The sequence below is a fragment of the Bombyx mandarina genome, chromosome 10, assembly GCF_030267445.1.
Source record: "Bombyx mandarina strain Sakado chromosome 10, ASM3026744v2".
NCBI classification, from domain to species: domain Eukaryota; kingdom Metazoa; phylum Arthropoda; class Insecta; order Lepidoptera; family Bombycidae; genus Bombyx; species Bombyx mandarina.
Genome location: NC_143217.1, coordinates 13,234,418 through 13,261,809, shown reverse-complemented (window position 1 = coordinate 13,261,809; position 27,392 = coordinate 13,234,418). Strand labels below are relative to the sequence as shown.

At 40.1% G+C, this 27,392-nt stretch overlaps 1 protein-coding gene across 1 annotated transcript in view; it reads left to right on the top strand.

Annotated features, from left to right (window-relative positions):
- Positions 1-27,392, top strand: part of LOC114249465 (uncharacterized) — a 69,241-nt gene that overhangs the window by 37,474 nt on the left and 4,375 nt on the right. Inside the window, exons 2-4 of the mRNA XM_089730466.1 lie at positions 16,934-17,013; positions 24,317-24,370; positions 26,406-26,588. Coding sequence (XP_089586592.1) covers positions 16,934-17,013; positions 24,317-24,370; positions 26,406-26,588 — 317 coding nt within the window. The remainder of the gene's footprint in view (positions 1-16,933; positions 17,014-24,316; positions 24,371-26,405; positions 26,589-27,392) is intronic.

The window sequence follows — 27,392 nt, the reverse complement described above, 5'->3', positions numbered from 1 at the left end:
AACAATTGCATGGTTGGAGTTTCTATACGCTACATTCCCAGTGTTGTGCCAATTTTTGGTGTAAGGCAGTCGTACGATCGATACGAAGTGTAGGGTATCTGTTAATTCATTGCAACTGAGATTTCAATGAAATATACTAAGGTGACATTATGTCATGATCCAGACGTCAACATATAACAACAGGTGGACAAACCAAGCCACTATAAACAGCACACTTGGACGGCTCATGCGGCTTTATGCATATTATATTGGTATTAGTAAGGGATTTATGTCGGAGGCAAAGCAGAGCGTTCGCTTTCTGAAGCGCGAGGTAGTCAATGCAACTGATCCTTCGTCCTCGCTTAATTGTACGGATATAGAGACGCTCTACTGTTGGTACACTGTTACTACAATCACAATGCTTAAGCCGCTTCTTTCTTTACGGCGCGAAGTCAAAGCAATTAATTGATTGCAAGGGCCGCACTCTTTTAATATGTATTTATTTAATTATTTCTTATGACATCCCTCACCTCGATACATGAGTTCTAAAGTCTCAGTTTTTATAGTACAGCGGCTGCCTCACCCTTCAAACTATATTACTACTTCACGACAGAAATAGGCGGGTGGTGGTTCCTACCCGGGCTGACCCACAAGACATCTTACCACCTATTGCTTCACAAGCCATAACGCTGATCTGACTAGCGTGAGCTCCGTACAACTGTCTAAATTACAACCTCTGATTTGACTTCAGCGTGGTCGTCTACAAAGTCACGTAATAACTCTTGTAATTTACATTTAAAAATATTGTATTATAATGAAATGCATTAACTACACGGAACTTAACATGAACATCAATCCACAAAAACTGAATTACTAAAACAAATAGCATTTAAAAATATGTTAATTAACATTACAATTAGTTAAATATGATTCATGTTTAATTAAGGAAACTGTAATAATTCTTTGTTTTATTTTGAAGACTTCAAACCATAATAAGTAGGAAATATGACGATACATCTGTGTTGTGAAGTAAGATGCTTTTGTTACGTGAATGAGCTCACGACTTGCTTAGTATGAAGTGGCTACAGCACGCATGGCGTCACTCATTTCGGGAAATAGACGGCTCGATGGTGTTGTCCAACTACCGTCCCACCCTTCAAACCGTAACGAATGATTGCTTCGCGCGGCAGAAATAGGAGCATATTGCCTACCCGTGCAGGCCCACTATTTGCGTTACTATTAGTCTTAGGTTAAGACTTCATGTGTGTGAGGAGCATGTGTGAATGTTGGTGATGGCAGAGATGAAACTCACGCTTCATCCGGCTTTAGATTAGAACAAATCCATCACAAGTAACTAAAACTTTAAATGTGCGAATAATATGTGCGGATCAGCATCATCATCATTCCGCATTTTAATGACTTTTACTGTGCATGATCCGAACATTGTAAAATATTGTTTGTGAGAGGTAGATTACAGTTTATATTCAATCTAAGGTTCGAAGGTTCAAGTTCATATTTCATTAGATAGTGTCATTCCTGTGGATCGAAGTTGTTAATTGACACTTGTTAGGGTTTTTTTTTATTGCTTATATGGGTGAACGAGCTCACAGCCCACCTGGTGTTAAGTGGTTACTGGAGCCCATAGACATCCACAACGTAAATGCGCCACCCACCTTGAGATATAAGTTCTAAAGTCTCAAGTATAGTTACAACGGCTGCCCCACCCTACAAACCGAAACGCATCACCGTTTCACGGTAGAAATAGGCGGGGCGGTGGTATCCACCCGCGCAGACTCACAAGAGGTCCTACCACCAGTAATAGAATCTACCACATTTCAATCAATCACTGAGGATTCAGGCAAGATTTTGGCTTCACTTAAAACGAGCAGGACACATGGGTTATATTTGAAAGCCTTATAACGAAGACAGGTTTGAGTGGTTGATTCCTACCACAAAGGAAGATTTGTAGTGGGCGTGACACTTCGTTTAAGTAATGTATTGTTGCGCTGCACGTAATGTACGAGTAAGTAAAAATCAGCCGATGCGTGCGTGCTGTCTCGGGTGGTGTGTAGAGCAGCCGCCAGTTGCAATACATTGCGTGGTCCAAAATGTGATCTTACCAAAATGACACTTTTTGAGACTTAACTTAGCAAAATAATGTTGTTTTCCATTGCTGATAGCAGTTTCGGAACAGGGCATTGTCTCTTCCTCCTATCTTATACAGCAGAACAGTAAGATTAAAATGAATGTATCTTTGTCTGTTTGTCCTCAATGCCTTCATAAGACATTCATCTGATTGTAGTGAGACTTGGTACAGTTGAAGTCGGTACTTAGGGTGTTTTTTTTTATTGCTTAGAAAAGAAAAAAATCGTTGAAGTTGGTTAGGGTGTTACGTTAAGATCGGAGTACGTCGAGCGATGCCCGTATTGTTTCAACAAATAGGTATATTTGATTGATATAAGGATGGCGCAACGTGGCCGGATTCCTCTATTTAACTATAAATAAATTGAGCCGAGAACAATATACTAATTAATTCCAGACGATTAGATTTTATAAACGGTATAATCTTGATGTTAATGTCAAGACAGCTATTGCCTTGCAGTTGTTCTGTTGTTCTCGCTGTACAGCACGCCGCGCTGTCTGTTCCAAGCGCGAATATTTATGAACAAATACGTGATCACTTAGATGAGTAGGTACTTAGCGGTCACTACATATGTATATGTAGTACAAGGTATTTGAAAACAATCTGGTGAATTTAATCATTACATTTGTCGATATTAGAAAACATAACATTCATTGTGAACTTTACAAACTGAAATCTTTTTGTATCGCTTTCGAAAGCAGACGGCCCGCCTGAGGTTAAGTGGTCACCGATACTTATGGACATCAATGCCAGCATCGTAGTGGATCCGTTCACCACTGTTTCAAAATATAATCGATTCTAAGAACTAAAAGACAGAATCGATCTAACAAGTCTTCTTCTTTGTCGTTTCCTCATTACTGAGGGTCGTGACCACCTTGGTCCAGTTTTTGTACCAGCTTCCTCCAATGCTGCCTGCATTCGGCCTGCTTAATGGCGCCCGGGACGCTGGTGTTTGTGGCCTCCTTGATAATGTCCGTCCACCTGGTTGGCAATCTTCCTCGACTTCTCTTTCCTTCCACGTGACCTACAACTATTAATTTTTCTAAGTTCTCTGGATTTTGTCGGGCCACGTGTCCATTTTGTGCCAGTGCTAAATATTTTTCAGAAAACAAATACAATAATAATGAATAACAATCTCGAAGATTACCAATAATAAATATTACAAGCGCTGTACGCAATCTAGCCACCATAAAAAAAGAATCGGCACCAACCTCGGAGTGCAAGGTTGGCTGTTATCTGCGCATGCGCCAAGTATGGATTACGCGACTGTCTTCAAACAAGTCTGACTAGTGAACTAAAAATAAAACTAAAAAAAGAGACAACCCGGTGTCTTCTTCGCAGGTTCGATGAGATACTCGTAGTATTATGAACTTTCTTAGACGCAATACGTACGTACGTACGAGGTAACAAATTCAAAACGTTGACTTGGGATGTGGCGTGACAGATAAAGTTTTTGTATCTTTGAAGTTTTCGCGAATCGCACACCAGAAACAATTCTTTGGATTAGCTGCTTTTAAAATTTTGTAGCAAATAAAATAAAAGGGAGCTTTTTGCTAGCGTATTAGGATCATCCGATGTTAAGCGGCTATGCGAGTCCAGAGATTCGAAGTCACGATGGCCGGCACCCGCCTCGTAATAATAGGGACAACCTAGGTTATTTTGAGCAACTGGTGCCTAGCAGGATTGCTTTGCCCATTCGCTTCGTAAGGCATGCTGTGAGCCCAAACATACATATGTGTGTGTGCAGCGGTCGAGACGAAGCAAATATGCATTCCGGTTTCAAATTTAGGACATCCGCTCCATTAATGAAACTGAGACGTCAGTCTAATGGAAGCGGGCAGCAGCGTGGTGGTTTGGCTCAAGTGACTGCTTTATATCAAATGGACTTCTATTATTTTACTAAAAAATTCGAAACATTTTTTTTAAATTTTTTTTTTTTTTTTTTTTTATTGCCTTTGTAGGCAGACGGGCATACGGCCCACCTGATGGTGAGTGGTTACCGTCGCCCATGGACTTCAGCAATGCCAGGGGTAGAGCCAAGCCGCTGCCTACCGCTTAATACTCTCCACAAGCCTCGTTTGAAGAAGGACATGTCATAGCGCTCGGGAAACACCGCGGAGGGGAGCTCATTCCATAGCCGGATGGTACGTGGCAAAAAAGATCTCTGGAAACGCACTGTGGATGACCGCAGTGGCTCCAGGTAGTATGGATGAACTCTACTCCGGTGGCGGGCGGTGCGATGGTAAAAACGAGATGCTGGTATCATCTCGAACAATTCCTCAGAGCACTCCCCATGGAACATACGGTATAAATACAGAGGGAACCGAAGTCCCTCCGCAAACCCAGAGGCTCCAAACGATCCGAGAGAATGGGATTATCGACAATCCGAACGGCCCTCCTCTGTATGGAGTCAAATGGAAGAAGCTGGTGTTTGGGAGCCCCGGCCCAGAGATGAGAGCAGTACTCCATGCGAGGCCGGACTTGTGCTTTATAAAGCAAAAGTCTTTGTCCAGGCGTGAAGTACCGCTTCGCTCTGTTGAGGACTCCCAGCATTTTGGACGCCAACTTGGCTTTGCCTTCCAAATGACTCCGAAACTGGACATCGCTCGAAATGTCGACCCCAAGTATCCCGATACTCTCGGAAGGTTGCAGGGATACTCCTTGGAATTGCGGCGCCATGACAAAGGGGTCCTTCTTCGCAGTGAACGCGCAAACTTGTGTCTTTATCGGGTTGAATTGAACCAAGTTCAATTCACCCCATTCGGAGACTCGCCCCAGAGAGTTCTCCACTTCAGACACAAGTTTTGATCGTCTCTCTTGCACCACGCTCCGAGAGAGACTCTGATGGCCGATATATCGCGCATCCCCCGTGCTATCATCTGCATAGCAATGCATGCCATCAATAGACAGCATGTCATTGATATACAGGACGAAAAGCGTGGGGGAGAGCACCGAACCTTGTGGAACGCCAGCGTTAATGGTCATGGTATCAGAACAGTCACCGTCTACAACGACCGTGATGCTCCGCCCATCCAAAAAGCTAGCGATCCACTTGCAGAGACCCTCGGGGATTCCGTAAGATGGTAACTCGATAGAAGTGCCCTATGCCAGACCCTGTCGAAGGCCTTCGCGATATCAAGGCTCACAGCAAGAGCCTCGCCCTTGCTCTCCAAGGCTTCAGCCCACCTGTGAGTAAGGTATACAAGAAGATCGCCAGCTGAGCGACCGTGACGGAAACCGTACTGTCGGTCACTGATCAGCTGGCGATCTTCAAGATACTTCAGGAGTTGTGTATTTATAATTCGCTCCATCACCTTGGAAAGCAAGGAAGTTATCGCGATAGGCCTGTAGCTCGATGGGTCCGACCGGTCACCCTTCTTGGGGATAGGGTGGACATGAGCAGTCTTCCATGAAGACGGAACCTTGTTAGTGCAATAAGAGAGGCGATACAAACGCGTTAGCGCAGGTGTCAGCTCAGGGGCGCACGTTTTCAGAACCACTGCGGGGATGCCGTCTGGCCCACTCGACTTATGAACGTCCAGGAGTCGGAGCTCCCGCCTGACTGCACATTGTGTGAAGCAGATATCCGGCAGGGAGCTATCACACCGGGGGATGCTCGGTGGTGTGGCACCCCCGTCGTCCACAGTCGAGTTCGAGGCGAAGAGTTTGACCAGAAGGTCAGCCTTCTCTTTCGCGCTGTGGGCCAGATTGTCATCGGACTTGCGCAGTGGTGGGAGACTAGACCTGCAAAAGTTTCCTTCTGCAGCTTTGGCGAGCGACCAAAAAGCACGGCTCCCGGAGGGATAGCTCTTCAATCGCTCGCCAACTCTAGCAACGTGCTCCGACTTCGCCTTGGCAATTACCTTCTTGTAGGACCTGGAAGCGGCGTTATATTTCCGCCTTTCCCCTGAGATGTTAGGATCCCGACGTCTCCTGGCATTATCCCATGCCACGTATGCGGACCGCTTGAGGTGTGCAGCATCCCTGCTGGCATTGTTATACCAGGGTCTGCTGCGACCCCCAACGGGCACTTCAGAGGAGGGAATGAACAATTCCATCCCCTGGAGCACCACGTCTTTAAGTCGGTCCGCACAGACGTCAGGATCAGCAGAGGAAAAGCAGAACCGCCCCCATGGGTAGGATGCGTAAAATTCACGCAATCCATCCCAATCTGCTGACATATACCGCCAAACTCTTCGATACCCGGTCGTCGTTCGACGATCAGGACGAGAGAGTGGTACGGCAGCACGAATAAGGCAGTGATCAGACGATCCAAGCGGAGCGTCGACCACCACACTGTATCCGGCCGGATCTGTGGTCAGCAGAAGGTCCAACAAAGAAGGCTCGTGCCCCTCGATATCTGGGACACGGGTGGGCTGTGTCACCAGCTGGGAGAAGCCGTAGGCCAAGGCGAAATCGTAGGCAGTACGACCCGGGAGGTCAGTGGTTCTGGACCCCAACCACTCTTGGTGGTGAGCGTTAAAGTCTCCAAGAACCACCACCTCCGCAGATGGGTACTGCTCAAGCACGCGGTTAGTCCCCTCTTGCACATGCTCAAACAGAGCTGAACCTGCATCACTGCTGTGGGACCTGTACAGGCACGCGTAGATTCGGCTACGGCCCCCGTGATCTACGCGCAGCCACAAGAGGGACAGGTCCCGTTGTTCGAGGCCCCGAAGACGGCGACAACAGACATCAGCCCGGACGAATACGCATACCCCGGCTTTACGCAGGAAGTTGTGCTCCAATACGTAGCCGGGATACTCAAGGTATGAGGTATCATCCGGAGCAGATATCTGCGTCTCCGTTAAAAAAAGCAGGGCAGGCTGCGCCGTCTCAAGGTGGTGGTGTACGGCGTCAAGGTTGCTATGTAGGCCCCTGACATTGCTGAAATCCACATTAAATGTGGAATGGGGAACCGCCTGTGAAACCCTTTTCTTTTTTTTTGTCGACTTCATAGTTGTAAAATTTTCGGAGAGTAGGATTAGGAGAGGTAGGATGTTGGAGGTGAGATCGAGGCAACACCTGAATGAAGCGCGGAACATAGTACGTGCTCGACCACGGATTGCGTGAGAGACTGACGCAGGGCATGGAAGGGCCCCCAGTCCACTCTGCGTGCGATCGCCGGGATCCACTCCGGTCTCCGACTCCGGCACGACGACCGCACGACAGGATTTTACACCGGTTGGCGGGACAGCTTCCCGGGGCGGAGTTTAGTAGAGACACCCGGGTTCAGGTCCCCTACTGACCGGCGGGCGGCAGCGGGTACCGTTTCACTGGATCTCCCTATACCCCCGTCAAACAATCACGCCCCGCGAGTTCGCACGCACGTCTGCTCCGCAAGGTCCAGGCGTCACCAAGACTCACCCCCGACAAGGAAGGGGAAAAGGAGGGGATAGAACTGGCTCTCCAACCCACACGCCGGAACACAGCTAGGCTATTTGGCGGCGGACTCTAGTTGGAGGGTGGTCGCCAGCCAGTCGGACTAGGTCCTACCACCGGTTATGTTTTCGGCTCCCGTTTAGCACCACCCAGGGGTCACTTGTAGGGAATCGCGGGTTAAACCTACGGAAGCGGGAAGCACCAACCCCCAAATACCTTAAGAATCGTGAATATATTGGTAGGATTTTATTTTATTTTAGAAAATGAGCTTCTGATACTCATTTTGTGAATATTATCCACATTGTAACTATACTGAGACCTAAGAACTTATATCTCAAGATGGGTGGCGCATTTACGTTATAGATGTCTATGGGCTCCAGTAACCACTTAACACCAGGCGGACTGTGAGCTCGTCCATCCATTTAAGCAATAAACTAAAATGGCTCAGATAATCTCACTAGCTCACTCTCTTTACTGGTGGTAGGACCTGTTGAGAGCCCGCGCGGGTAGGTACCACCACCCTGCCTATTTCTGCCATGAAGCAGTAATGCGTTTCGGTTTGAAGGGTGGGGCAGCCGTTGTAACTATACTTAAGACCTTAGAACTTATATCTCAAGGTGGGTGGCGCATTTGTAGATGTCTATGGGCTCCAGTAACCATTTAACACCGGGTGGGCTGTGAGCTCGTCCACCCATCTAAGCAATAAAAAAAAAAGCACCATTCAGCATGACTCCCTTGTTGCTACATAGATAGATGCTGTACTAGAATGACGCAATCCAGTCTAGGAATGTTTCTGCTTGTGTATTATTACACGTACGTTTTTTAAATAAAAACCTGTTTCGCATGAATACCACACATCTCTCAGAGATGAGTTAATTGTTCTCTTGTATGTACGAAGAGAATTTTTTACGACTTGTTTATTTTTCCAAAGAATATTGTATGGTTCGTATCATATAATAACAAACAGTGGATCCTTGGAATAGAGAGAGAGAGCTAACCGGTGTGTTAGTTGTATGTGACATGGCCATGTGCGGGCCTGGCTGCGTGCGTACTACCACGAAGCGGAGGTCCCGGAGTCTATGTGTCTATATTCTTATTTCGTGTGTGTCTCCGGTGTCTATATTGCAGGACAAAATTCTAGTTTGGGGTCATCCAAATGTAATTAATATACAGCAGTAAAAAGCTTAGGGCTAGTGGCCAAGCAGAATACGGGCATCTACCATTCTACATACCTATTATTGCTGTTACAGTAGGATAGGTTTATATTTCGACATCAAACCCTTAGGTCAGCGTGTGCGAGAGCCCAATTTTTCAGCAATAACAGCAACAGGCTTTATCAAAATCCTTATCAAGACAAATGACACAACTAGTGATAGCTTTCCAACACATTATTAATACAATAGATTAATAAGGCCGGAACAAATGCACAAACCAGCCCCTATAGTGAGAGTTCTATAACACGGTCCTAAGCCCTGCGTGTAGTATCGCCATACATTAGAAATATATTGTAAAAAAGGTCTTAATAAAATAAATTTAGCATATTTATTAAGTATGTTAATCAATTAACCTCGCACACATAACAAACACTTGACATTCAGAGTGCTCCTTCCCATCAATGATCAATTGGGTGAAGCTCTTAACATCGATCTTACAGTTACTTACGTGTATGGATGTATATTGATAATAATATTCAAATTGAGCGCAGCAAGTTTTCGTATATGTCTGGCGCTCACCAAGTGTGGATGTCAATAGGTTTAGATTTGACAAAATATTTGGCATACATTTTACAATATTACTAGACTAATCAATTGTATGTTTCATAAATAAATTATAAAAAAAAACTTCTTCAATGCAGTAATTGTACATAATGAAACCACCGTTATAATAAAAACATCGACCATTTGCTCGAAATAGCAAAAAAATGGGAACAATAATACATTTCACCGTAACACGTTTCTGTCAATCATAATACAGCCTTTATAGCCGTCGGTAATGGAATGTCATGACGCACAATAAGCGGCGGCCCACATTAACGCTTATAATCAATTAGTCCAGCTACACGATGATAAATCGTTTACCGTGAAAGGGGTACACGCTTGAAGCATTCTGCTATGTTTGTTTTGATGAGATTGCTATTTTTAAATTACTTTTCACTTAGCGTTAACTTGGTTTAATATGAACTGTTTTATAAGTAGGTAATATGAATGTGCGAAATAAATAGATGATTGAATAGTTAAAATTTTTTTACCCGTAATTCACATGTTTAATTTCTTTGTTTCCAAACCAGTAACCACTTAACATCAGGTGGCCTGTGAGCTCGTCCATACGTCTAAGCATAGACATTTACAACGTAAATGCGCCACCCACCTTGAGATATAAGTTCTAAGGTCTCAGTATAGTCACAACGGCTGCCCCACCCTTCAAGCCGCAACGCATTACTGCTTCACGGCAGAAATAGGCGGGGTGGTGGTACCTACCTGTGTATACTCACAAGAGGTCCTTCCACCAGTAAATTAAATGTAGAAAACACCTCTAATACCGCGACTGTGGCTGTGGCTTCCAAACATAGCACATGCTAAGAGACAGGTGGGTTAGAGTTGCAGGTTGGTTAGGAGCACATTGCTGATGACAAGAGTAATCGGGTACAGAAATCCGCAGCTTGAGAACACGATATCACATCACATCGATATAACACGATATTCGAAATTGTTTCGAAGTGTAAAAGTAAACAAGCTGAGCGAAAAGGAAAAACAATTCTGGCACCTAGTATACTGATTGCCTTAGCAAGTTTCCATTAAAAAAACTTATAATATAAACTAATCTGAAGATAGTGGGCAGACGTCCCCGAGCCTACGAGGTCACGGGGTCACTTGACCTCGTGCGTCAGTAGATTTCATTGCGTGCTGTACAAAAAACAATCCTAAATATTTCGATCACATTTTTATCATTATTGTGAACCTGTTTTATTTTGCCGTGATAGTTCATTCTTCATCCGGTATACTATAATTTAGATTTCACATTTTATTACAGGTTAAAAGTTTGCATTTCCTACAACGATTCCCAATTTCTTAGGTGAACCAAAAAAGGCATCTTCGCGGCATCTACAGGACATAGCCATAGTTATTTAACGCATCAGAGATCTAGACAACAGTTAATGCAACCAAAAGTGGAGTTGAATGAACTGCAGAAAAACACGATGAAACTCATTCCTCTAATGTCATGTATTTAATGAGAATGCCAAAAAAACATGATCGGTTCTGCGGCGCCGGGTCTGTGGCGTTTAGCACGTCGCTAACTAGCGCTCGATTCATTTTATTTTTCATTCCTTAATGGGTCATTGACAGGGTCAATAACTTTCTTTATGCTTCTTTTATTGGCATAGCTGGGTAAAGGTTTGATGGATACGACTTTTGGTCTTGCGATTGAAATCCGTTTGAGTCGAATATTCTAAAGCTTTCTTGCATATAGCTTTAAGAATTGGTGCTTTTAATCTTTTTAGAATACGGGCTAGCGTTGAACTTTGGTTCTCTCAGTGTTGAGTTGCTCGCTCCAGGCATTTCAATATTGTAGTAATTGTTACGTTATAATACTCAGTGTAAAAAATTCATATAAAAAAAAATAATCTAATATTAAAAAATTAATAAATAATAATTTTATATGTAAAAAAAAAAGACATGCCCGCTGAGTTTCCTGCCAATTCTTCTCAGGACGGAGGCTAGTTCTTGTGAATTGGCGGTAGTTCTTTGGCCGTTCAACAAGTATGTACTTTCATTTATGTTGAATAAATTTTTTTTGATTTGATTTTTTTTGATTTGTTGTGTATCGTACGCGGAGTGGTTTATTTGAATCGATTCTACCATTTCATTTTTACCAACCATCGCACTGGCCACCACCGGCGCAGAGTTCGCTCGCACCACCTGGAACACCTGTTTTGGTCGATGTTATGTCTGAGGGCATCCTGTTTACCATACTGGTTTTGAAATGAATTACCCTCTACAGTCCCTCTTCATATGAGGTTTGAAAGGACTTCTTAGTTTGGTGGCAGGTTTTTTTTTATGAATGAAGGATTACTGGTGGCCCGGAGGCCTTTCCAAATTCACCAGGACAGGTGGGCGAGCAAAGGCTCAGCCAGGAAGGGTGGGATTTGCTAACAGCTACCCGAGCGCCTCCGAAGGAGACTTAACAGCTCAAGAGCAGCTGCTTCGCGAATGAATCTACTACCGGATCGGAATCGCGTCCCGCTGAGCAGATCCGGCGAGAAACTCAGCGAGCTGATTCATGGGTTAGGTTGTACGGCGAACTCTTTGTCGAGTTCGACGAGTACGGTTACCGGGGTCCCTAAGCCTGCTCCTAGTGTTAGAGCTAAAGGCGTCTAATGCAAAGGTTATTGGATCTGATGGATCCGTAAGGATAGTGGCAGGTAGCGCATTAACTATGCCCCTGGGTGACGGTAATCACTCAATATTAGGCCTTACCTCATACTTTTTTGGCTTTGGTGACACTATGTACGAATTTGTTAGACCCGATTACTATTCATAGTATAGTCACAGAGCCTAGAACATACAACTTTGAAATAAGTAATTTGTAAAATGTGACCCAGTTTTTATTTACTATTGATTTACTTTCCGGTAAAGTTTTTTTTTTTTTTTTTTTATTGCTTAGATGGGTGGACGAGCTCACATCCCACCTGGTATTAAGTGGTTACTGGAGCCCATAGACATCTACAACGTAAACGCGCCACCCACCTCGAGATATAAGTTCTAAGGTCTCAGTATAGTTACAACGGCTGCCCCACCCTTCGAACCGAAACGCATTACTGCTTCACGGCGGAAATAGGCGGAGTGGTGGTACCTACCCGTGCGGACTCCCAAGAGGTCCTACCACCAGTGATTACGCAAATTATAATTTTGCGGGTTTGATTTTTATTACACGATGTTATTCCTTCACCGTGGGAGTCAATCGTGAACATTTGTTGAGTACGTATTTCATTAGAAAAATTGGTATCCACCTGCGGGATTCGAACACCGGTGCATCGCTACACATGAATGCACCGGACGTCTTATCCTTTAGGCCACGACGACTACGTGTCATTACATTAGGCAGGGACAGTATAATATGACGCATCTTATAGTTACTATGTGAAGCATCTTCCACGGATCGAGGGTAGGAAATACCTCATCTATGTATGTGTATCTTGAAGTCGTGATAGTCAGAGATCCTCATAGAACCTGTACCTTGCTGGCTGCTTCTTTTAAAGAACTCTAACAAGGTAACGATCTTATAATAAAGATGAATTATTGCACTAGTTACCCTAGTACATTCAGTGTAAATTGAAGCACACTGAACGGTAATTTAAAAAATAATGAAAGACAAACACACATCTCAGATTACATTACGAAATTATTATATGTTTATGTATACATTTACATAATACTGCCGTCGTAGCATATTATTCTATTGACACGATCGCTATTGTTTAAATGATTTGTCTGTTACTAGCTTAACTTAATTAATAAAGAAATTGATTAATTTCATGATTTAAAATGGTAATAATCCAAGTCTATCCATTATAAGTCCTTAATTGTGGCACCCTTTGGCTGAAACAATTCATAGTAAATTATTCAATTGGTTCTGTTTTATCCTCAATTGAATTGAATAGTATAATCCCTTGTTTATCTCACAAACATAACATGATAAAATAAAGTTTTCAAAGAAGCCGAAGCGACGATGAACACTTACAATCAGATGGGCCGTAACCTTATTTGCCTGTCGCGGAAAAATAATTATGGTGATAATAGGTGTAAGGAGTTAATAAGCTTGGAATCTTATCTGAGAGCACTTTCACACGATGTCACTCTCTCTCTTGTCAGAAAGTCACTTATAAGACATGTAGGGTTGTCGAGTTTGATAAATTTATAAAGTTAGGGATTAGCCCAAAATCTATAACATAGCGTTGGCGATGAAAATGACCTTAATAAATAAATGGTAATACATTACCATGTCATGATAATTGCATTAAATGAATAAAGTCCTTTGGACCCTGAAATGCTGCGTTTACGCAGCTAGCTGACGTTACTAGGGGGTGCAATAGATGCGCGGGTGCGGGTAGCGCGGGGTGGGTCGTCGCGGACCTGAGTCACATCCCCTTTGGCTACTGTTGCCCCGCGAAACGGAACGCTGCGTTACAACTCCAATTAAACTGAAATATGGACAAATGTTACATGTGCACACACAGACTTCTAATACATTCAATTTTTTCTAAAGATATTGCTTTTAAGGTTCATTATTTTACTACAAAATAAACGTAGGATCAACCCTACCAGTGCCGATTATTCTATTGAGTGTATTACGGTTTTCTGATTGAAAAATGACTGCCGGTCGTCTGCCCCTACCGTTGAACCCTTATTGGGACACGTTTCATTGAACCCTATCGAGGACATGCGCTTATTGCTTCTGAGACACAGGGTAACCAGGCTTTTAAAGTGTCTGTGGAGTAACAAGCACTCAGGATACTCACTGAGTTCATGGAATAGTATTCCGTAATTTGGTGTAGGTCTTGTTTATTTTGCTCAAATATTTTACCTAACGCCCACGAATGATATACAGTACTAAGGAATATCAGTTTTGATTAAGGTTGAAGTCAAAGTCTACTCACGATCTGACGGCTACCTGTCAAGCAAGAACGAATTCAGGCGTGTTTTATTACTGTATGAAACCATATTATTCAGTTTGTTTATGAATCGGCAATAAAATATTTTTCTGGTGTATTACTATTTTTCGGATTACTTGTAAATTTTATAACTACGTAAAGAACATTGGAAAGAAAAACCCAAGGCAGTTTCCATTTGGGATTCACTTTTGAAGTTATTTAGAGATTCCATACTAGCCTTTTCCTGATGTGAAGAACATATAAGTACGTTGCAATACCCATCAATTACTGAAATAAAGAAATTACTTAGTCTGGCCATAAATACTGTTACAATTAATAATAATAATAAATCTATTGCAAATAACATTTATTACTTTTACAGTGTGTTAGTTTAATAAATAAATATAAAACAATTTAAAGTATAAAAAGCTTATTCGAAGTGGTCTCCATTGGCTGCAATACAGTCCTTTAAACGTTGAGGCCAGTTATCAATAGAAGCATGCACTCTTTCCATAGGAAAATTTTTCACTGCCAATCGTACGGATTGTTTTAGGGACTCCAAATTATCATGGCGATTAGAGCAAGCCGTACTCTCTAAAACTGACCATAAATCATAATCCAGCGGATTAAGATCGGGACTAGAGGACGGCCAGTCTTCAGCTCTGATGAAGTCCGAAACGTTCGTTTCCAACCAAGACTTCGTAGACCGAGCTTTATGACCTGGCGCCGAGTCTTGCTGGAAGGACCATTCTTGATTATTGAACATGGTGTTGTTAAGGGGCTTCACTACCTTCTCAAGAATGGTATCTTGATACACCTTTTTCACAAAAGTATGGCTCAGTCACTCCTTCATAGCTAATACCCCACCAAACCATAACTGAAGTCGGATAGTGCCCACGTTGCTCTCTGTCGACTAATTGGGAAGCTTCCTTAGAGCTTTGAGCATAAATACAGTCATTTTGTTTGTTAAAATGTTGCTCAATTGTAAAAAAATTCTCATCCGTAAACAAAAAATTTTCTATGCGTACCGCTTCAGTAGTTGTTTCGATTTTACCACCCTATTCTCTTTTAAATTATCAGTTAAGAAATAACCAGTTCATCTCTTATAGGCTGCAAGTCCTAAGTCATCTTTTAAAATACGCGACATGGTTCTAGGTGCTATCTTCATCTCCCGAAATAAAATCTTTTGCTTTCGGACAGGATTTCTTCGAATTCTTTCCCTTACTGCTTTGACCACCTTTTTCGTACGAACACTACGTGGACGGGCAGATCTTTTTCTGTCACAAACAGAGGAGGTCTCATTGCACCTATAAATAGCCCGGTACACAAACATTTTACTAATACCATGCGTATGGAGAGTATTAAAAATTGCATTTGGCTCCATACCTACTTTGTGAAATGCAATCACAGCTATTCGGTTCTCTTTATCACCCCACTCCATTTTAATATCGCAAAATATTGTACAATATATTGGCGCCAAAATGAGAAAACTCAATGAGTAATCATATAAAAATGACAGATTCCAAATTCAAATGTAATATTTTGTTTATTTTTTATTGTAACAGTATTTATGGCCAGACTAAGTATATTATGTATTTCAATAATAACAATACACGGTTTCGCAAATTTCGGTTCAGGAGCGGTAGAAAACGAATGATCAGCTCTTTGTACAATTTACAGTCAAAATAATGGCCTGTCTACTGTCGATCAGGACACGTTCTCGACTACACATCCCTTCATCAGTCATTGGGCACCGTTATTTGTCACGTACGAGATGTATGACAGTATTTATTGTTGCTCGTATATCAGGGTGCTCTGTAATACGGTCGGAGCGGATAATTGATGGGTCATTCATATAAGTCGGTTCGTGTTTTGAAACAACAACGTTTTGATCAAACTTCTTTCTCATTTGTGAATAATTAATGATTATTTCGCGAGTTATTATGTCTCCTTTAGTAATTTAGGCCCTTTCACACTACTTATTATACTACATAGTATTTATACTTTCACACTACATAGTATAAAACAAAGTCGCTTTTTCTGTCCCTATGTATGCTTAAATCTTTAAAACTACGCAACGGATTTTGATGCGGTTTTTTTAATAGATAGAGCTATTGAAGAGGAAGGTTCATATGTATAATAATATCCATTAAATAGTGGAGAAATTAATAATAAATTACAGTTTCCGAAGCGAAGCAAGGGCGGGTCGCTAGTTGTAAATAAATTGAAGACATTTTGTTTTTGTTTCGAACCAGTACCTACCGCCCGCCAAATGCTGACCACCAGTAGGCCACGTTACAAAGTAAATGCATTGTACTGTATATAGTATTACGTGGGCAGTTAAGATTGCATCTTCGGACGTTGCTCCCGCCTTACCCATGTACGAATAACGTTCGGTTTTTGCTATACGTTCTACAACATTGTAGTGTCCTTGGTATTTAGTTGTGTTATTGGGTTGCTATAGACGTATTTTTCTGTGAAGAGTGAATTTTCTGTGGGAGTTTACGACAAAGGGAAGATCTTCTACCGAGCGGGTAATATTGCGCGTAATATTGACCGATGGTCCAAATGTTGTTGTTGTTCGGAACTTGTGTATATGATTGATGAGATTCAGGCATCTGTCAAATATCTTGTGTTCTATGATGGTTACCGCCACATTATTGTCTATTTTGTTAGCAACACTATTTTTGTTTTAAGATATAATTGGCTTTACGCCTGAAGATTTTTTTTAAAGCTTGTCCAGTTGTGCCTATTTCTAACAATAAATTTCGTTGTTCCAGGTCAAAAGGCGACATGGCGTCGCCAAGATTTTCGACCGTTTTGCTGGCAGCATTCCATCTTTTTACCGTATGTTGGGGAGGTGAGTTAAGAAATAATTTTCTACCTTTAAGATATTGACGTTACCGATGTCTAAGAAGGCAACGAGCATAATGATTCATCAGCACAAATTAAGAAAACGTTACAAAATAACGTAATCACTACTCGAAACAATAATGATTATTTCCTTGAAAATTCTTTATAATAATATGTATTTTGAAGTTAAATATATCCTTGACTTTAATTTATTGAGCACAACTGCCAGTCCAACTGAATTCTTCTCTTGCTTCTGTCACGGCGGATGCGTTAGCGCCAGAGCGACTAAAATGTTATTATTTATACCAAAAATAAACAATCTAAGCCCAGTAATCAGTGGCCAAGTCTTTTTTCCGCATATTATGATGAATCACGATTTGAAGGTTATGAAATATTGCGTCAGATTCGGAGACGCAAACTTTATGACAAAATTGTTTTTTTTTTGTATTTCTAATGATGGCGTTAAATACTTAATGAGTAAATAAAGCGATATATGAGAAATTAAAGTAATTTGCAAAACATAAGCTAGTAAAATAGTCAATTGTAAAGACGTTATCTTGTTAAGAATATCTTCGTAGGCTATTTCGATAAAAGTGACTTATGAGAATGTACGTGTTATGCGCGTATATTACAGATCAGTAATGAATTCCTTAGACATTCCATCTCCATAGCGATAGTGAGATGAGCGCGCTCATTCCGACTGCTTGCTGGTATGTAGCTGTCACAATTATAAAATATTTATAGCTGTCATTTAAATTGAGATGACAACAAAAGAACTGAAGAAGACGTGGATTGTGTGTAAATAATATGTTATGAAATATTCAGCTGTGAAAGATGCTTTATTATTTTATTGCACCAACTCCGATTATTCGCTTAGGGAGTCCATAAATCGCAGAATTACAGTATCACGGGTAGAAATGAAACTTAATACGGCTTTATTTAGGAAGACAAATATATATTATATATACATCATATACTCGCTGGGCTAGATTACTGTGAAGATAGCGTAGTTACGAAGCAAGTGACTTCGGAAGGTACATAATATATTTCCAAGGACAAATTGTTTTTTTTTAAGTTTAAGGGGTGAACGTAATGCCATCACTAAAGAACTGACACATAAATGTCTTAAAACTCTCTAAACTAACTAAAGAAATGTACATAAGTACATCGACGAATAAGTGAGTAAAATTAGAAATTGGTAAATTAATTAGCGATAACTCCGAAAAACTTTCTTAAAGAAAGAAAAGAAAATCTTTGAACATGGAAACGACTTGCGAAAAAAATGAACATTAAATCAGCTGTCAATAAAATTGGTCGCAGTAACTTACCTCAGCGCGTCCGTTGAGTCACGCGAGGAATGCCGTTTGACCGCCGCCCCCCTCCCCTGACCCGTGTCTAGTCCATGGGAATTGCATGGCTGTCCTCATCTAGTCATTAGTAAGGCTAAAAATAAAACTGCCCGGCGTCCTGCGGGTGTTCAGTGCCTCAACAACGTTAAAGGAACCTTTGTCCTTACGTGCCTTTTTAATCACGCTATATGACCAGAGCACTTATATTTGTAGTATGTTTTGGTGATTTTAATTTGGTGTAGTTTTAAAATATAGAAATTAAATTGCTTTTTCATAATTTACCTAATTATTTATTTTGATTGATAGAACTAGTTCATTAATGCGTGTAAATGCAAATGGTGGGGTATGTTCTAAATTCGCACGGGTCGGTAGCACTGTCCTATCTATAATACAACTGAAATGTCGACTTTGACTGTGGGTAGCAAGCCCGTCCGCAATACACAAAGCATCTGTTTAATTTAACACAAAGTAAAGTTCAAAGAAAAGCTCACAGCGAAAGTATCAAACGCGGTAAGCTCGTCAAAGTAAAATCACTGAAACAGAGGTATGTATTTCAAACGAAACACGTCTTCTTTGACTCGGCATAAGATCTTTGAGTACTTTAACGTTATTTCGGTTTTTACATTTTATTTCCAAGTGGTTGTGTATTGCCGACTCTGAATATTGTCGAGAAGAATATTCTGAGGACATTTCTCCCGTTGCGTTGGTCGTAATCTTTATCCTAATCTTAAAATCATCATTATATATATTTAATTTATTAAACAGAAGATTGATAAATAATTCTTAGACATCTTTGAAACATATATTAATAACGGATTTCGCTTGTAAGTTTGATCATATCGTATGTATTGTTGAATGTCTGAGGAATTTTCAATCTGGTCGCGGTATTAGCAGATGAAGTAGATTCATTGATGTTAAACTATAATTATTTATTTATTTATTTATTTATTTATTCGGGAAACAAACAGTACAATACAAAAATATAATATTTTAAAAATTATAGCTAAAACAATAACCAAATATGTTTCCACAATCAAAATCACATATAAGTAGAAAGTGAACAAGAAGAGAAATTTAGAAATTTAAATTACAAAAAAACAAAAGCAACACAATACGCACATAATATTTTATACATTAACTTACACTATAAAACTATAATACTTATCAGGCTAAACCACCTTATAAATATTTTTAAATAGCTTTTCTATATGCTACAAGTGACAAGCAAAAGATGTCAGCATTAATTAAGCTTACCTAACTTCATATTGTGGTGAAAACGATTCGTTGCAGAAGTACTGATTAATTCATTAGTACCTACATCTCCAAACTTCATTTCTTTGTGGAATTTAATTAAAGTTTCTTCATAATAATATCCTTTTCTTCTGAAACAAATTGTCATACAAGTTTTATATTAAAGTACTTAGTTTATATTTTATATTAAGTTTTATATTGTTATTTTTCTTAGCATTTATTGTAATAAAGAATAAGTAGATATCATGTTCATTGGCTAATACACTAATATAATATCTGGCTTGTCCCTGTGTCCAAGTTGCTTTACAGTTTCGATCCGTGATGGGAAAAATGCGTATTCGATATATTTACATTCTCTAAATTATGTAAATATTTATACTCTTGTGTTGTAGCTTTTATGTTTCTTCGTTGTTATTTCCACTTAAGCCAAATGATCAACCTGATCTCGAGTGGTCAGTGATCAAATAGACCGATAGTAGGTACTAGTGGTAACCCACAGTTGTTAAGGCCAGAGGCTAACTTATCAAGCAATTTAAATTAGGGAGCCGAGCGGCTTGTGTCCAACTTCATTCAACTTCAACTTCATAGTGCGAAGAGAATTTGTATTCCAAATCGGACTGGGCGAAATATCGACTTGATAAAATTGCGTACAGTAAAAATTTAACCTTCAAAACTATCGGTACAATACACACTAACAAAAAGTAAATACATTCCAATTTAAGTTCAGAGTACGAACCTGTTTCACATATATATATGTACTGTCTTTAATACTCATTGCGGTTCAAGCAATAAAAAACATTACGCTGTGATAAAAAGGTTCATTTAAGTTCATGTATCTTATTTGGATGGATTTGAAAGGGCTTTTTAATTAAGATACACAACAACACAGCATTAATTATACCGCTCCGATATAATACAGAACTTATAGGGCAACATTTTGGTTTATATGAGTTTTAAATGAAATACATAACAAACTTTGTTTCGTGGCGGGTGATTTTAAGTTTAAACAGTAATAGTTCGCTAGACATAGCTATTGCCAGATGGCAAAGAACAAGAAAACGTTTTTGTTGCATAGAAATAACGAGCTCGCGGACCATTTGTTGTTAAATTGTTACTGAAGGCCGTGGACATTTTTTTACTGGTAGTAGGACCACTTGTGGGTGGGCGCGGATAGGTACCACCGCCCTGCCTATTTCTGCCGTGAAGCAGTAATGTGTTTCGGTTTGAAGGGCGGGGCAGTCGTTGTAACTATACTGAGACCTTAGAACTTGTATCTCAAGGTGGGTGGGGCGTCTTCGTTGTAGATCTCCATGGGCTCCAGTAACCACTTAACACCAGGTGGGCTGTGAGTTCGTCCTCCCATGTAAGCAATAATAAAAAAATATAACTTAAATTGATAGAGCTTCAATTTTGTCGCTTAACAATATTGCTATGTAATACTGACGCATCACGTGACAAACATGATGATGTGTCCGCTTACGTTTCTACGTCACGGAATATGTTTTTGCAGTTGATTTAGTACTTGATAGATTAGTGTTGATGACGTCATCAACATCAGGCTGTGCGTTACTCGTATTTTGTGTTGTTGTGCGTGGCCCCGTCGTGTAGAATCGGGCAAGCGTGTGCAGCAACACGCGGCGTGAAGAGTTCCGTAGATCGCAGTCGTCCGTCGGAGTTAATATGAATTTCATAACATCAAGTCGAAATTTTCAAGAACTTAAAAATTAAAAGGAAAACTACATGTCGTAATTGCATTGTTTAATGACCGAATTCGCGTTTTATGTTCAATTGTATATATGTTACTTTATGCACACTTATTGCTGTCAATTTAATTGAAAGATTACTTTGGTTAGTAGTAAATAGACCAAATAGCATTATGTCATTTAAAGAATTCGGGTTGTTTATAAAACATAATATGTACGTATATATACATCGTAATGTCTCCACACTCAAATTTCGTATCTAAATAATAATATAACGAATCGACTTCAATAATTACGAGCATCGAATAGATACTCTCGCACAATTTTAGAACAGACCATTTCCTCTCATTCACATAAGATATTAATTTTTCAATTTTTTGTTTTACTTTTTTATTTTAGTTTTAAAGTTTTCACTTTAGGTTAGATTTAACTTCAATGTCGTTCTCGTCGAGCCCATCGTCGCAAGCGACGGGTTCGACGAGAACGACATTAACCCTCAGACACAGCCCAGATCCGGTGGTAGATGCTGCGAAGCACGGCTCTTGCTAGGGTTCGTGTTAGCAACGTCGTCAGGTTTGAGCCCCGTGAGCTCACCTACTAGTTAAGGTTCCGCTGATATAGCCTCTCAACGCTATCAGCATAGCTAGAAAAAAAAACTTCAATGTTGTTTACAATTTAAAAAAAAACTCTACTTTCATTATCAGAATTTACTATGACGGAAGGCAAGATCACGCCTTCGCTAGAGTCCACAGGATATCAAATTTGGTTGCCACCATCCACAACCACTTTGGGATATAGGGTCTACTTTCACTGCGAAGTGCGGTGTCTCAAGAACTGAGTGCTACTGACTGCTGTACGGGGTTCTTCATGAATTTAGTCGGGCGATTAGGACTGTGAAGACCTTCATAGAGCGGACGTCCAAATCTTGTTGCTTAGAGCTTGTATAAGTAGGAATGTAAGCGTGTCGTTGTCCTTAGCGCGATTTAGGCTTCTGTCAAATATTTACTATTCTTTGATGGCTACCGCTAGATTAGCACTGGGTACATTTACCCAAAGCTAATTATTTCAATTATCAAAATCATTTTCAGTTTCTAGATTTTAATACATTATCCGAGTCAGTACCAAGTGAATATGCTAAAAGGAATCGGAAGGGCTGAAACATTTAAGCTGTAGAGTCTAAAAAGAATTTTAAATGCGTCATGTTGCTCTTACTCCAGGACCAGCCCTGACACAGCACTAGCCGCTAACAAAATCTTATTAGGTTTGAACAATCCCTCTCGTCGCGACAAGGCAGTAAACACAAAAAAACCATGATCGTGTATAGCACGTACGGCAATAAATATTTGGTTGTGACAAGTTTTGTGACGTCATTGTTACATATTTGCTCAGCATATTTGCCTTGTAACACGTGTGTCTGCCGAATCTAATATTTTTGTAGTCGATATTTTAGTGGGAAAGCAAATAATGTTTATTCATTTTGTAATTTGCTATGTGATTTTTAGGATTCCGCAGCTGAATGCTACAGAAGGAACCTTTAAAATGTACTGTTTTATCCAGATTCTTTGTCCCATGGCCCCACACAGTGTTCCCTAGGTAGATTGACCGAACTCAAAAAGTTGGTAATTAATAAAAGATAGTTCAATAACACGAAGGCATACATTATGACGCAAAAGATTGAAGGTGTGAAGATTAGGCAATATTATAAGGTTACGAGAAAAAATAACATTCAGGGACATCTTTATATTCCAAAGGCAGTGAAATCAGAGAAGCTCAATCCAAATGAACTCTAGTTCAAACGCCCTAAAATACAAAGAGGAAAAGAAAAATAAATTTAAGCGCTCAAATAAATCAACGGAGCCTCGCTCTGTCAGTGATTGCCGACTTAAATCAAAAGTTTTGTAGGGGATTCGGTCAGAAGCGGGGGGTGAGAAGGGGGTAGAAGTGCGGAAAAGGGTAAAAGACTTCTGTTCATGATGTGATAGCGCTGGTTAATTTTTGTCGCAAATATTTTTTTTGGAAATCTCTTTTAATTATTTTATTGTATTAATATAACGTGAAGGGGTGCATTGTAGAAATTATTGACACAGCCAGGCATAGTGGAAGTACCAAAAAGCTCTAAATGGATTGTGTTAACATTACGTATGTTTACTTATCTCATGCCAAATAAGAAGCTACAAAAACACAGATTATAATATGTTCAGCTCCAAAAACGAACCGCAACCAGTCGAATCATGAATAGTCTGCCTTCCTTTTATATTCCGAGGGGAGGGTGCGCTCCATTCGTCATCCCAATCTGTCGCAAGGAGCAGGGTTTGTCTGAATGAGCTTTGCTGAGTGGAAATTAGTTGGTCATTCTGTTCTCGAGAGGAACTCGATGAAAGGCGAGTCGTTGGATAACCTACTTTAAAAAAAAACGGTTGTCTGTAAAGTCGGTTTACTGACGATAGTTGAACGTGACAACGTCATAAGAAAATACTGATGGGAATGGTTTCATTTTTCAAAAGAAAATTTTAATTTTATTTGTTTGATAGATATTTTGTATAGAAATAGATTAGAAGGTAAATGGAAACCACTATTGAATTGATCGTGACGCTTCAACTTCTCTCATGACGTTTTCAATTTTCAAATTAGACTCGAATTGACTACGGCGTTCCATGATCGCGTCTTTGTTGTCGTCAAATAATTGGAGGAATTTATTGCCAGTTTAGCCACGTGATCGCCTCAGAGCGAGGTAACGCCGCATGAGTCATGTTGCGTGTGCGTGCAGCCGGCTCCATCGAATTATAAGACGTTGTCACGTCAAAAAATAACTGATTGTGGTTTAATATCGATAATTGTGCGAACACAAACTATAATTTGACATTGAATGCAATTTAGCAGCAAAAATATTTGAAATTTGTATATATTGTGAGTGTGTGAGTGCATGCTTAATAGTGCTTTAAAATTAGCCTATAAATTTATAACTTGACGTTGATATATGATTACATCTCACTTCCCTTGTTGCCAGGTCCGGTGGGTCCGCTACCGAATGTAACGAGCGTCGATTTGGGACTTAAGGAAGGTTTGTATAATAAAGGATTTGAAATATTTATTTTATTTTATGATTCACTGGAAAGCTTACTTTTCATATTATTTGCTTATAATAATAGCTGGATAGTGTAATTTTCACCGAGTGATCGATGCTATTATTTGGCCAAAACAGAGAGAATCTGGCTGACTGATAATGTTTGATGCTTGAATGAAAAGAGGTGGTAAACATTCCTGGTACTGAATGCTAGCTACTATTTTTGCTTTAACAACAGTCGTTCTTATATCCCTATCTTATTTACTAACTTTTTAAATATTATATTTATAATATTATAATATTTTAAATATTTAATATATAATCTTTTTAGTCTTCATTTCTTCACGTTCAATTTTCCTTTGATGTGTTATTTTCCAATTCTTATCCTCTTGTTATCGAGTCTATTATTTTCTGTTCTATGCGTTCTGTTCCATCACAAATTCGGTCTGCGCATTTCCTCTTTAGTAGTCTGACCCTTCTCACAATGTCAGTTAACTATTGAAGTATTGACAGACATGGCTTCTATTTTCTTGTTTCTTCTTTGGTCAATGAAGAACATATAATGGCTATCTTATTTATTAATGTTATATATACTCTAATAGTTCACGCTGTGTGATTTCTTTCTTAATTCACATAGCCCCGTTAGGACTTCACTGCTAATAATTAATATTTTATTACTTTTACCAATCCAAACCATACAACCCGAATTCTGATCTTTTGGCGTTGTTGTAGTCAGGTGCAACCACATTAGGTTCTTGGGCTCAACCAACTGTCTACTCCCACATATATTATAGTAGTAAGTCATTTTAGCGTTAACACTAAAATATATAAATACTAAATTTCTACAGCGATAGTACATAACATTATCGCGTGTTACATAAATTGGTTATAGAAGCACGTTGTAGCGCACGTGTGTTTGTGTGTATGTGCAATTATAAATAATTGGATTTTGTTCCGTTTCCTCGGACCTAGCTATCGACGGTTTTGTTTTATGCAAAATTCTAAGTCTGAACTACATGAAACTAGAATTGATTTGATTGAAATAGGCAGGTCACCGACTTGCAACCTAATTTCCTTACCTATTCGCTGGTGGCCTAATGGGCTATCCCAGTTTCTCGCTGACGACGGGACGTGCAACCTAGCCCACAGACACTGGTAGCTTACTGGTGGTAGGCCCTCTTGTGAGTCCGCACGGGTAGGTACCACCGCCCTGCCTATTTCTGCCGTGAAGCAGTAATGCGTTTCGTTTTGAAGGGTGGGGCAGCCGTTGTAACTATACTTGAGATCTTAGAACTTATATCTCAAGGTGGGTGGCGCATTTACGTTGTGGATGTCTATTGGCTCCAGTAACCACTAAACACCAAGTGGGCTGTGAGCTCGTCCACCCATCTAACCAATAAATAAACAAAAAAGCCCACTGAGTTTCACGCCGATTCTTCTCAATGGGTCGCGACTCCGATACGGTAGAGTCATCTAAACACTGTTTTTGCTACGGCTAGTGTTAGCAAATACTCTCAGGTTGAGCCTGGGAACTCAACTACCAGTCCGCCCGTTGTTGGAATAGGTTACCAAAGATTAGGTAGAGGGAAAAAAACAAAGGTGAATCGGAACACACGATTAGCTTTCTTCTAGTAGTAGATAATGATAAGACGACAGTAACAACTGTACTGGTTTCCAGCGCGATCTAAATCCAGGAAAATGTGGCTTGAAGCATCCACCAACTAGCACCAATTAACTGCACATTACCCAGTGCAATTTGAAACTGAGGAGTAGTAAATAATTGAAATATTTTGCAATTTGAAACTGAAGAGTAGTAAATAATTGAAATATTTATTGAATTAGGAAGGTCCTTTTTCCCTTCATCGGCACAAAGTAGTCCACAGATTAGCATAAGCGTCACTTAATCCTTAACACTGAGTTAAACTAAGAAGAAAGTCAAGTTTTGTGTAGCATAATACAATCCACATATTGCATCAATTTATTATATATTCTTAAAAATATTCTATAGCATATCTATTTCCTGATTTTCCAGGTAGTTGCGCGCTAGGAGACGTGGTATATCTACCCGGAGACGAATTCCCAGGTTCAGACCCCTGCGAGAAGTGCAAGTGCTCCGATGGAGGAGGAGTCCAATGTGAGAAGCAGCAATGCGAATCCAGGCCTGGCTGCAAGGCTGTGCATCGACCCGACCATTGCTGTCCAACGTATCAGTGTGGTACGTAGCCGATGAGCATATAAAACCCAATCATTGCGCATACTGTTGACGCTTTGACGACATCCTATCACCACAAATACATATACGGCATTAAATTAAATAAAATAAACGGCAGGTTAGTAGGGTGCGGCCACGTGTGTCCTATGAAAAGTCCCGACGCATAGACATATTAAATAATAGATTATATTTCTTATTATGACGTTCGCGTTACAAACGTTCTGAAACATTCCGGTCTGGCGTGGTTAATCAATTTGCGCCCGCACTTAATCAAGCACACATCATCTGAAAAAAAAATTACAATAATATCTCTGTCGTGGTCTTACAAGGACGATAATCACTTGTTGACTTTTAGGAAGACATTTGAGATTACCTTTTGCTTTCCGAATAATGACAATATAGTCGTATTATCCTTCAGGCCACTACAACTTCACAATATCCTTGAATATCGGTGACTTTAAACAATCAGGTAGATTCATCGTCTTCGTAAGCTATTCAAACACGCTTACCATAGTGTTGTCATGCCACGGTCTAGGCTTTTTAAGTCATCAAAAGCTAAGTGAAATAAATATGAAAAATATATTTTAAAATACACCTTTTAGCTGCATATTTTGAGGGAGGATTTGTAGATAAGAAAGGAAGTTTTATGGTTGAGTCTCGGGCTAAATATACATATTTATTTGTTGTTTCGATTACCATTGTTTTGAATACGCGCACTTGTCGTGGTCATTTCGTTTTTGATTTATTGCAAAGAATCGAATGTCAACTTATTTATCGAAATTTGATAGCTTAATAGTTTGTATGCAA